Source organism: Megalobrama amblycephala, linkage group LG7 (genome assembly GCF_018812025.1).
Source record: "Megalobrama amblycephala isolate DHTTF-2021 linkage group LG7, ASM1881202v1, whole genome shotgun sequence".
NCBI lineage: Eukaryota > Metazoa > Chordata > Actinopteri > Cypriniformes > Xenocyprididae > Megalobrama > Megalobrama amblycephala.
The window spans coordinates 9120106-9133019 of NC_063050.1; the positions used below are offsets into that span (position 1 = coordinate 9120106).

At 34.9% G+C, this 12914-nt stretch overlaps 2 protein-coding genes across 3 annotated transcripts in view; one reads left to right on the plus strand and one right to left on the minus strand.

The window, feature by feature from the left end:
• Positions 1–12914, minus strand: part of LOC125271199 (B-cell receptor CD22-like) — a 166535-nt gene that overhangs the window by 78099 nt on the left and 75522 nt on the right. The window contains exon 8 of the mRNA XM_048195199.1: positions 1322–1576. Within this exon, the coding sequence (XP_048051156.1) occupies positions 1322–1576 (255 nt within the window). The remainder of the gene's footprint in view (positions 1–1321; positions 1577–12914) is intronic.
• tspan34 (tetraspanin 34) lies at positions 3680–12280 on the plus strand. 2 transcript variants are annotated; one of them, XM_048195368.1, is made up of 9 exons: positions 3680–3727; positions 5201–5344; positions 6547–6624; positions 6958–7173; positions 7283–7357; positions 9920–10027; positions 10174–10305; positions 10519–10611; positions 11857–12280. In XM_048195368.1, the coding sequence occupies exons 3-9, from the start codon at positions 6568–6570 to the stop codon at positions 11905–11907; spliced, it is 732 nt and encodes a 243-aa protein (XP_048051325.1). In that variant the 5' UTR covers positions 3680–3727; positions 5201–5344; positions 6547–6567; the 3' UTR covers positions 11908–12280. The 2 variants fall into 2 exon arrangements, with proteins under 2 accessions (XP_048051325.1, XP_048051326.1); XM_048195369.1 differs by lacking the exon at positions 3680–3727 and having other exon boundaries at positions 5103–5344.

Genomic DNA, 12914 nt, shown 5'->3' on the forward strand with positions numbered 1-12914 from the left:
AAAAAAAACAGAGTAGGACTCGATTTTATCCTTAGGTTGTTGAGTGCATTGTAAAAAAAGTGATCATCACATACAGTGTGAAATAATTTCCATGGGCGTAAACTAAGACTACTAGAATTGAGATAACTAATTTATTGAATGAAAGATGAATTCAAAATGTTCAATGTTAAAAGTATATTTACTAGAACATTTGTATTCCTACACTGACATAAAGAGGTTTACAGTGACACAAACAACAACAATCTAATTGATAAACTATTAGCATAAACTGTAAGCCTTCATAATCAAACAAGTCAAGCAACAATATATTTTCATGACGACATTATTTGCCGACCACAAGTCTTTGACTTCCACTTGTATCCATTGTCACATGTCGTCATCAGACACTCCTGTCAATCATCCAGGCTCCACCCACACAGTCACATGAAGACTGTAAAATGTTTTGGTGTGTGCCATCATCACTACAGCATATTCCTGTTAGTCTGAGACAAAAATGAGATCCAATTTTAATGATTAACCATTTTTATCACATTTAATAGCACAAGATTAATCTCTATTGACTCTCAATGAGAAGAGCTGGACACTTACAGTAACATTCTCATAAACTGTAACATTCTCATACAGAGGGATGTTCATTTTAGGAGCGTTGGTGCATGGATCAACAGCCTTAATGGAAGAAAGATAGAAGAAAACATGAGAACCAGGAGAAAGAAGAAAACAAAACTAGATTTTGAATTAGGGTAGGCCCGATGAAAAAGAGGTGCACTTACCATCACATTCTCATACACATATGAGATCAGTTTATGATCAGAGTTTACACTCATGCCATCAGAATTGTTTGTGGAGGACTGAGAGGAAGAAAACAGAAAGGCATATGAGAAATCCAGGAGTGTTGCAATCAGTTCAGTTCATGTTCAATGGCAAACCCTGTATTTGAGCCCATATTGTAGTGAAAAGGACTGACCTTGGACTGCTGTTTCTTCCTGATCATACAGCTGCTCGAAAAGAAAACATATTAACAAAATAATATTTAACTATATAACTAAATACAAAAAAGAAAATTCCGATTCTTACCAGGTTATTAACACAATGATGATAGCAGCTACAACTCCACAAAGTGATACTACAATTGCTGTATGATATATCTTCCAGTGGTGTACTGGGACTAGAGGAAAGATAAAGAGAAACTGATCAGTTTACCTCTGTTTAAAAAGAGTAATAGAATTAAATGAGCTCAACCTAAAAGAAAATTTTCATATTTTGTGATTGTTAATCCATTAATTTGATGATTAGTACAGTCACTGAACCATCATTAACTCACACATGACGTTTAAAGTCACAGCATCAGAGTATTTCACTCCATGTTCATTTCTGGCCTTGCACTTGTATTCTCCACTGTCATCAGAACTGATCTTTGAGATGTTGTAGATTCTTCCAGATCTTGCAAACTTTCTTCCTTTAAACCAGATGATTTTTGCAGGAGGGTTTGAATCACTGCTGCAGATCAGAGTCACTGAATCTCCTGACACTATTTCACCAGATGGACTGATGGACACTGAGACACTCTTTGGAGGATCTAACACAGACAAAACATTGATATCATTGACAATCACAATAAAGTAGAGATGACAGACAATGTTTAGAGGATTTAATTTCATAGTTACTGAACCATCATTAACTCACACATGACGTTTAAAGTCACAGCATCAGAGTATTTCTCTCCATGTTCATTGATGGATCTGCACTTGTATTCTCCACTGTCATCAGAGCTGATCTTTGAGATGTTGAAGATTCTTCCAGATCCTACAAACTTTCCTCCTTTAAACCAGCTGATTTCTGCAGGAGGGTTTGAATCACTGCTGCAGATCAGAGTCACTGAATCTCCTGACACTATTTCACCAGATGGACTGACGGACACTGAGACGCTCCTGGGAGGATCTAAAAGGGACAATATTTAAAACTTTAAATAATCTCATTCAAATATAATCTCCAGTTTTTAAAAGAACAAATGAATCTGTACTCACACATGACATTGAGCTGAACAGCAGGAGAGATGTGATTGTGTCCGTGTACAGCACAGCTATATCTGCCTGCATCCTCTCTTCTGACTGACTTGAAGTTGAGTTTGTTACTCTCATTTAATATCTTCTGTGAGTTTCTGTACCAGATGAATGTTGCTCTGTCAGTCAGAGAGCAGCTGCTTTTACATGTCAGACGGACTGAATCTCCCTCTGTCACTCTTTCAGGAGACTCCACCTGAAGATCTGAACACAACACACACATTATATCTAGTGCTGCTGTCATACACTGATTATTATTCAACATAATGCACAGAAGAAGAGAGAAACCTCATGAAAGTCACCTGTGACAGTAAGAGTCACTCCTGGATAACCAATCCATTTACCATCATCTTTATTAGTGATGAATCTGAAATAGTACTTGTGTGAATCCTTCAGTGTCACATGACTCAGTCTGATGTTGCAGTTCTGCTGTTTATCTCCCAGATACTGAAGCCTCTGACTGTATTCAGGGTCCTCAGAGAGAGAAGACTCAACACCTGTTTTATAGACTTTTGTCCAGAACGCTTTCTTGATCTTATATCCAGTAGGGTATTTATAAGTGCAGCTCATTATCACTGATGAGTTCTTTAGTGCACAGATGTGTGAAGGACTGTAACTCACACCCCAACCAGCATAATCATCATCATCACTGAAACCTCCTGAAACACAGAATTCATCGTGAGCAAATGTGTTGTATAATTTGATAGGTATTTTATCCTTAATAAATCCTTGAAATATGCAACATGCAATACATTAATGAGTGCACAACAAATCTACAGAGTGAAGAGTTGCAGTGACTCACCGTGAATCATGAGCAAAAAGATTAGAATAAGAGGAGTCATTCTGACTGACGTCAGCATTGGAACACCTACAACAAACATGCAGAAGAAAATGATATTTTTGGTATTTTGTAATTAACCATAATTTGAGCGGTCTCCTACAGTGGATAGAAATCCCCTGTGAGATCAGCAAAGGGGCATCTCGCCAAGTTGGATGCCCACCTGTATATTTTACAGTTTTTCTGGCCTTTCAGTTATCAAAATCTGTCAGACATGCATGTATATTCCAAATCTGACATGAAATGTTTAAATTAGCAAATGTAAATGCCTGCTATTGTAATGAAATAAAAATCATATTTTACCAATCAACCAATTGAGTTTAGAAGCTGGAGTTGGCCCAACACAATCACTACTATTTGTGAAAATGGAGGTACGTCACAACCCTAAACAGCAGCAGCTATACAGTACATTTATTTTTGTATAAATACGTTACATATAAATCCAAGTTGCTTGTTGAGGAAGAGCAATATGAAGATATGTAAAAATGTGTGGTGGTGTTTGGAGAAGACATAATAAATGAACAACTAAGAATGTTCAGTTTACATGTCACATATTTCTACAAAAAGAAATAAAAATGTTCATTTTCTTTTTGATTACTACAGTACAGATTTCCCCAGTAAATTTAACCTGCTGTTGAAATCTGTACCTAAAAAGCTCATTGAGATACACAAGAGCATTCAACTAGACAGAACTGAAATATTTCCATGGTGAAAAAAACATCTCAAGATTTTGACCAGTGTGGCTTACACGATGACAACACACTTTTTATTTTGGTGGCATTTGTCAACTTACTTACACAATAGCTAAGTTTGAAGCATGTTGTTTTGGGTGAGTAACTACACTTTACAGATATGCAATGGACAGTTGTGACAGCTGAGCTTACAGTTCAGAGAATGTTAAGACTTTTTGAAAAATGTGCCAAAGCAATTGAGAAAACTGTAAACTTCAGGCAATATCATTTAAACCTGTTTCTTTAAAGACAGACTTTTTTTTTTTTTTTGTCTTAATCTGACCCTGACCTTTAATCATATGTAAATCCATCTTAAAAATATGATTTATCGTGTTTAAAATGTTCATAATTTATTAGTGAAGTAAATCTAATCCAGTATGCCATGCATCAAGAAGTGGACAGTGATTATTTATACAGCTTTTTAGAGAAGCTACGGTGTTATGGATTTTTATCATTTCATGTTGACAGGAGCTATTTTTAAATACAGTCTTGCTTAATCATGTTAGAGAATTGTACTTGAGTAAAAGCTGGCTCAGCTTACCCCAATGCTGTAACTAGATGTAGTTTAATGAGTTTGAAAAATACTAAAAGAAGAAACAAGGGGGGGATATGGATGCCTCTCGTAGGCCTCAGATATGCTTCAAAAGCTAGCTAGAACTGCAGTTTGTCCCTTTCCCTTTAAAATCGTACTGTATTTTCCATTAGTTTATCATATCTAAGTACTTTATGTTGTTTTTATTATAATTTTACTATAATTGTTTTACTACTACTAATTGTATCGACTGTTCTTTTTGTTCTAAACACTTTTTTTTTCTTAGCAAAATCATCAAAACTAATAAAGAAATAAGAATAAAATAAAAAATACTACAAGAAGAGAGAAATATGAAAGTCTGTCTTACCGTGCTCCTTAACGTAGCGACCAAATGACAAATAATGAGATCAGGGCCAACATGTAGCTCTGAACCGCATCATGGTAAACCAACATGATTTAACTTCCTCTTCTTGAGTGAGTCCTTTGGTTTGTGGCAAAAAATGAGAAACATTGGTAATACTTTATTTTATAGTGTCATTGTTACAAATTTACATGTAGTTACTATAGTAATAACAGTAAAGTATGCATAGTTAGATGCAACTAACCCTAAACCAGACCCTAATCTTACCCCTATAGTAAGTACATGTAGTTGCTTAATATTCATCAGTTCTTAAATGTATAATTACACTGTAACAAAGACACCTTAAAATAAAGTGTAACCAAAATATTTGAAGAACTTTTTAGATAGATAGATAGATAGATAGATCAGGCAGACTATAGACATTTTTTTCAGTTCTAGTAAAGACTATTTGACCTTTATCTCATAAGCACAATATAATCTGTCAAAGTAAACAGATGATGCTGATAAAAAAAATGATAAAGATCTATCCATGTAATTTTTTTTGTTGTTTGCTGCTTGTGGCCTACCAGAGTTTTCTTGCACTTCAGATGGTACAAAGGTTTATTTCAATACGTATGTATATACAATTAAAATTTCCATGACTGCATCATCAGCTGACTTCCATCTCATGCCATAAAGCTTCATCCATAAGGAAGTCTTTCTGGGAAAAACACAAGGTGTGTTTGTGTTTAAGACCCGCCCCCAGTACATAATTGAATGAGGATTTGCTTGCGGCTTCACATTCGTCCCACACACCTGAGAGAAACATTCACCTGTGGACAGGTAAGACTGCTTTCATCTGTTCTTACATGAGAAACTGAGACATACATCGAGCAAACAGTGATGAGGTTTTCAGGAGTAAAACTCTAAAATTAATTTATAGCTTTGTTAATAGTAGAATTGCAAGATGAGGAACACATTTGTTATACAGTTGTTAGTGTGAAATCTCAAAATAACACACAAACTTACACGCACACTCACAATGAGTCAGAAACCATTGAGGTATAGAGAATACCAACAAACTAACTTTAATAAAGAACCTCCTCCAGTAAGCTTCACCACATTTAGAGGAAGCAAAACACCCAGACTTCTTCAGAATCACCAACATTAGTCAAATATTTCCCAGAACCAGATAAAGTTTTATTTACTCATGTAGTTACACATGCTGTGCCAGTGTCTGGGAAGTAGAGCCATTAAGTGTCCATTAATCTTCAGTCTAGATATCACCAGCAGCTCTTCAGACACTGGTTTCTATTATCTCTGTGTTCTGGTGCTGAACCTTGTTTTATAGATTCTCAGTATTTTAATGGTTTACTTCTTTACAGCTCTGACATCATATCAGAGAAGCTGCTGATAACACATACTGCTACCGATCTGAACACTCAAACACAACTGTCAATTACATTAGTGGGTTACACTTTATTTTGATGGTCCATTTTAGACACCGTTAGAGTATTAGTAGATTGTAAGTTTAGGGTTTGGTGTCAATAAGTTGACATGCACTTGCAAAGTTACTGTAGTCAGTAGAATGTCTGTTGAGGAGCATCAAAATAAAGTGTAGACTGTCTTTTTAATATCCGCTAACTAATACTCTAATGAGAGTTAATTAACATGTAGTTGCAAAGCTACTTATAGATAGCAAAATGTCTAAAGTGGGCCATCGAAATAACCCATTATTGTCCAGGTTACATTCCACCCCTTTATAAAATGCATCTAACAATTTTGAGGTTGGCAGGATATTTGTAAAGTCTCCCCAAGGCTACATTTATTTGATCAAAAATACAGTAAAAATAATGATATTGTAAAATTTATTACCAAGTCTTATATGTGAATATATTGAAAAATGTGATTAATTCCTGTGATCAAAGCTGCATTTTCATAAATGTTATCATGACAGGTTCTCTAAATACATTTGTACCTGATATGTATTAATCTGATATGTGATAATGTTAAAACAACTTCTCACTTTTTTTTTTTTTTTTTAGGAATAACGAAAATCTGCCAAAATGTGCTGTAAGGGTTTTCTCAAAATTATGATGTTTGTCTTCAATGGCGTCATCTTTGTGAGTAAAAAGATGGTTTCATCATCTAACAATTTTTATGACTTCCTTTGACACTGACTAACACATCTATTTAAATCTAATTATTATAAAAAACAAAAAAAAACTTTAGAGCTCAAATCTATGACTCTTAAATATTAACCACTTCTTCATAAAGGTCACTGAATGACTTTCAAAAACTGAGCTACAGTAACTCTTATCAAACAAGGAAAATGATAAAAGCACATTCACTCATGTTTCCACATGCACCTTTATTGTAGGCTCTCATTAAACTATAAAATGACGCGTTAACGAGTTGACACAGTGTTTCCTCTGTCCTTCTCTTCCTCACTGCAGCTGGCAGGTGCGGCCATACTGGCAGTGGGCATCTGGGTGACGGTGGACAGAGTCTCTCTTCTGGGGTTTTTAGATCACATCGATGATGCGCCACCTGAGCTGGCACAGCTGGCAAACCTCGGCTACGTGTTGATCGGAGTGGGAGCGTTCCTGACGCTCATGGGCTTCCTGGGATGTTGCGGAGCTGTGAAGGAAAGCAAATGCATGCTGCTCTCGGTGAGTCAGCCTGTTCCCATCAAATGTGTTCAGCTAGAGCTGCTCTGAATGCTTAACTCCCAAACTTTAGTCCCAGATGCAGACGTAAAAGTCTCTGCTTTCTCCCTAGTTCTTCGTCATCGTGCTCATCATCTTCCTCATAGAGGTGGCAGCGGCGGTGGTGCTCATCGTCTTTGAGCCTTTGGTGAGAGCTGATGCACCGCACTAGAGTAAAAGCACATATACACTGAAAAAAAAAAAAAAAATCTGGTGAAGGATTTACAATTTTCACTCAAAAACTGCTAGCAAATTTCACAAATAATTATAAATGAACAGGAAGTGACACATTGAATTGAAAGTAGAAAGACTGAAATGTTATTTTCTTGTAAAACTCTATCTTTGTTTTGTTTACAGTGTTATTTAGTTTACAATATCCCTCTACCGCACACATTATGATAAATTTACAAAAAAAAAAAAAAAAAAAAAATATTTGACTCTTTTTCTTTTCTTAGAATGGCTAAAAAAAATATTGTTTTAAGGTACTTTATGATATGTTGACATATGGCAACAACGTACAATAGTGGAAATAACTTAGAATAAGTGTAAGTGTATATAGTTCATATTTTTCCTAAAAAATGTTGTTTGTATTGAATAAATTGGTGCTATTATAAGCTTTAGCAGTAAATATAAACAACACCTTATACTTATTTTCCAACATCTTGTGCTTTTATTTATTCCATTCTCTTTTGCTGAATAATGCTTTATATTCTTTGAATTTCATTACGTTTTTCGTGAATATTATTTAAATTGCAAATGTAGACAGTTAAAAACAAATCTAATACTGTTCATCATGTATCATAAAACATTGACATAAAACCAAAAATATTGTAGTTCATGAAAATTCAACATTACGCAATCTTATGAGAGGAAGGTTATGAACATGAACCCCCCATAATCCTTGAAACTTCACCTTTTTTCAGAGGTGAGGCACAGGTACACATCATATTTGGTGCACTTCACCCTAACAATACACTTACATCCACTTGTACCTGCCTTTTTGAGACACTATGGTAGGCCAGTGGTTGGTCTGGGCCAGTAGTACTGGCTGTGGTGGCAGGTCTCTGATGTTGATTTAATCCATTAATCCATAATATAAATGCCATGGCAGTCCTTAACATACGACTAATCAACATTATATCACTAGCATTAATGTTGTTATAGTTACAGTTTAACAGACTGCAGCTGGCCTTTGCTAGCTAGCTAACCTATTATAATAATGTCATTCCATTATTGCCATATGGCAACACAGACATTTTATCGATTTACCAAAAACTAATTTCATAAAAAAAAAAAAAAAATTTAGAGTGGTGAATATGTCATCATAACTTACCTGAGATGATGTTAACATTTTTTTTTTGTGAATGTGACATGGGCGGGTCCTTGTTTGTTACTGACGTTTTAGTTTGCTTTCAGCAACTACCGACAAGAGACGGCAGTCTATCAGAAAATCGCACCACAGAAAAAAATTGCATGTCATGTGACTTAACCAAAGCACATCATTGGCTAAACTAAGGTCTTATCTTACCAACAAAAAAAAACGAGAATGTTCTGTTAAAGAGACAGTGGCAAGGAAATGAACACAAAGTTCATGTTGCCATATGGCGACACTATGCGGTAGAGGGATATACACAGTCAAACCAAAATGTATTCAGACACCTTGAACATTTCATTCATTAATACAGTTTATTCACTATAGTTTAAAAATGGTAATAAAATATGACAAGATCTCAGAGTTAAACTGTGTCAGATAACACTTAAAGGATAAGTCCACTTTTAAATAAACTTTTCCTGATAATCTACTCACCCCCATGTCATCCAAGATGTTCATGTCTTTCTTTCTTCAGTCGAAAAGAAATTAAGGTTTTTGATGAAAACATTCCAGGATTATTCTCCTTATAGTAGACTTCAATGGGCACCAAACAGTTGAAGGTCATCATAACTAGTTTCATTGCAGCTTCAAAGTGTTCAACACAATCCCAGATGAGAAATAAGCGTCTTATCTATTGAAACCATCGCTCATTTTCTGAAAAAAATTGAAAATTTTATACATTTTAACCATAAATGGTCATCTTCAACTAGCTCTCTTCTTCTTCTCCTCTATTAGAATTCCAGCAGTGTAGACGCTGCTAAGCGTATTACTGCCCTCCACAGGTCAAAGTTTGAACTAATTTTTATATGCAATATGCTAGTTCAATAGTATATTATTCAATAATTTTCAAGATCATTATTATTGGATAAGGATTTTTAAGAATCGTTTTATGGAAATTGCACTCACAAAAAACAATTTCTAACATATTTAGACAAACTTTAAGAAATTTATAGAAATGTAATTATAGAAATGTCCATATTTCAAAACATTTCATAACTGTGGGAGCTAACAGAAAAACACAAATGCAAAATAATTTCATTGCAACTCAAAAAGCCTATGTAGTAAATTCAAAAATACTGAGTAATTGTGTTATATAAAAGAGGTTTAAAATAATAATAATTTGAGACTTAAAAGATGTGTTTTAATATTAATTTTGAATAAATACATTTTCCAGGACCAAGCTCAATACAAAATGCAGCACATTAAGAACCACAATGGCTTATTCCATGTAAAATGCATTTAACACCGACATTCTCCTTATGATAAGATCTGTTTATGATTTAATGTCTTTACAAGTATTACAGAACGTGACTGAAGGTGATTTTAACTGCATTGCAGGTTCAGAAATTTCTGGATGACATTGGAGAGAAAGTTGGTAAAAGCATTGAGAAGAATTATGGAGCGGATGAGAGTTTCACTTCAGTCTGGAATACCACTATGAAGGAGGTACGGCACCAGCCATCATGTGTTGGCCATCATGATAATTCTAGCAGCTATTTCTAGCTATATTTTCTGACATCACAATCCCTAATAATTCAAACTCTTGTTTGTAAACCACTGCATGCATATGTTTTTTATTGTTGTTGTTTTAGCTGAAATGCTGTGGATATAACAACTACACTGACTTTACTGGCTCCCCGTTCGTAAATTCAACATCATTATATCCCGACACATGTTGCACCAGCAGTTCAGGAAGATGTGGTCAAGTTTCAGCACAACAAGCGGTATGTTACAGAATGCTTTGTGCTGATACTCACTATAGGTGAAATTTATGAGATTAATGAAATAAATGAATGTAAGCTGTGGTACGGTAAAAGATACGACTGTCCTAGTCCACATTAATGTCCTAGACCACAGACCTATTGCAAAAACAAGCAAAAATGAGAAAAAATATTGTATTGCTGTGTGTGTTATATCAGTGTGTTTTGCTGTTGTAGAGCATCACGGGCTGCTTCCGGTCATTAGTGAAGCTAATTGAGAATAATGCAGTTCTGCTGGCTGGTGTGGCTCTGGGAATCGCTGCTTTAGAGGTATTCACTTCATTCTTACTTTTAACTCAGCACATGCAAGATCCTCTATGTAGATTAATATGCCCTAATATGCACTGAATGACAAAAGACAAACATCATGATAATCAAAATCTCAAACAATAGAACTGACGGTCTGAATAATTGGCAAAGCTTTAATGAGATAATTCTGTGTGCATTAAAGGATTAGTTCACTTTTAAATAAACTTTTCCTGATAATTTACTCACCCCCATGTCATCCAAGATGCCCATGTCTTTCTTTCTTCAGTCGAAATGAAATTAAAGTTTTTGATGAAAACATTCCAGGATTTTTCTCCTTATAGTGGACTTGAATGGGCACCAAACGATTGAAGGTCAAAATTAGTTTCACTGCAGCTTCAAATTGTTCTACATGATCCCAGATGAGAAATAAGAGTCTTATCTAGTGAAACCATTGCTCATTTTCTGAAAAAAATTGAAAATTATATAAAAGTTTTAACCAGAAGTGCTCATCTTGAACTAGCTCTCTTCTTCTTCTTCTTCTTCTCTATTAGAATTCCAGCAGTGTAGACGCTGCTAAGCGTATTACTGCCCTCCACAGGTCAAAGTTTGAACTAATTGTTATATGCAATATGCTAGTTCAATAGTATATAGAACAATTAGTTCAAACTTTGGCCTGTGGAGGGCAGTAATACGCTTAGCAGCCGCTACACTGCTGGAATTCAAATAGAGGAGAAGAAGAAGAGAGCTAGTTCAAGATGAGCATTTAAGGTTAAAACTTTCAATTTTTTTCAGAAAATGAGCGATGGTTTCACTAGATAAGACCCTTATTTCTTATCTGGGATCATGTAGAACAATTTGAAGCTGCAGTGAAACTAATTTTGACCTTCAACTGTTTGGTGCCCATTAAAGTCTACTATAAGGAGAAAAATCCTGGAATGTTTTCATCAAAAACTTTAATTTCTTTTCAACTGAAGAAAGAAAGACATGGACATCTTGGATGACATGGGGGTGAGTAAATTACCAGGAAAAGTTTATTTAAAAGTGAACTATTCCTTTAATAACAACGGTCATTATCCTGATTAATCAATGCATTATAATGTATTTTTATAATGTTTTTGCCTTTTGTCTTGCTCTTATTTCATAAAATTCACCAGTTTTGGTTTCACAGACCATCCTGAGAAATTGATATTGGGGTTTATGTAAACATCTGTATAACCAAAATTTGGCCCAAATGTGGTTAAACCAATCTAATTTGTTTCTTCACAGATTGCAGCGATGGTCGTTTCCATGATCCTCTATAAGAATGTAGGAAAATGAGACCAGGACCGACTATAGGCATTTCTGTTTACATCATTGTTTACTGTAACATTTTACCGTTCAATGTTTTAACTGGAGTTATGTAAATACTATATCTGCTGCAGTATGAATGACATTTTGCACTAAAATCTTTGATATTTTATGTTCTCTTTTAAATGAATTTTTAACCTCAAGTAAATGTATATTTTTTAGCAGTGCTACTAAGATATGACCCTGACGCCAAAGGTTTAATATATTAAGCGGATGTCGTGTTGAATACTACAGCTCACTAAAGATCAATGCACCATTTTTTAACATTATATGATTCAATTAATCTGCATCATGTAATATTTTCATGTATCATGGTTCAACAAAATAAACTGATGTTTTTAAAGCTCTCTTGCTCCCTGTGAAGCACACACTCTCACATAAAGACATTTTTCCTTTTCCATATAGCCTAAAAACATTATACAATATATTGAAGCATGCTGTAAACATCTCAATATATAATGACAGGGTTATATTTAAAATGTAAAGCAGCAAAACACTGGTGGAAAAGTAAATGCAAATTTAAGGCTGTCCCATGACTCTATCACATCACAGCCACTATATGAGTCATTCTCTGTCTATTTGAATTACTTAACATAAAGCCTTCAGAAAATCCAGTCATTAATTTACTCACCTCTATTTGCCATTCCAACACAGCATTATTTTCTTTCCTGCTTGACTGTAATGCACACGATTGGTGGGTAATATTCCAAGTCTTTTGAAATCACACAACATAATTGTGTTATGATTAGACCAAAACTGATGTCGGTAATCACACATAATCCCCTTCTTTGCAGTTCTGTTTAATTTAAAAATGGTGCCTTTGGACAGGCTGCTGTAGGATTGACGTCATTGACGCTAAACGCCAAAGGTTCCTGGATGTCACGTGCAACCACAAATGATTTTAAAAGCAACGGTGCCAGATTATCACAAGATTTTCAGTCAGCAATCTGTTAACAAAGCTGTTGAAGTCTTAAAAT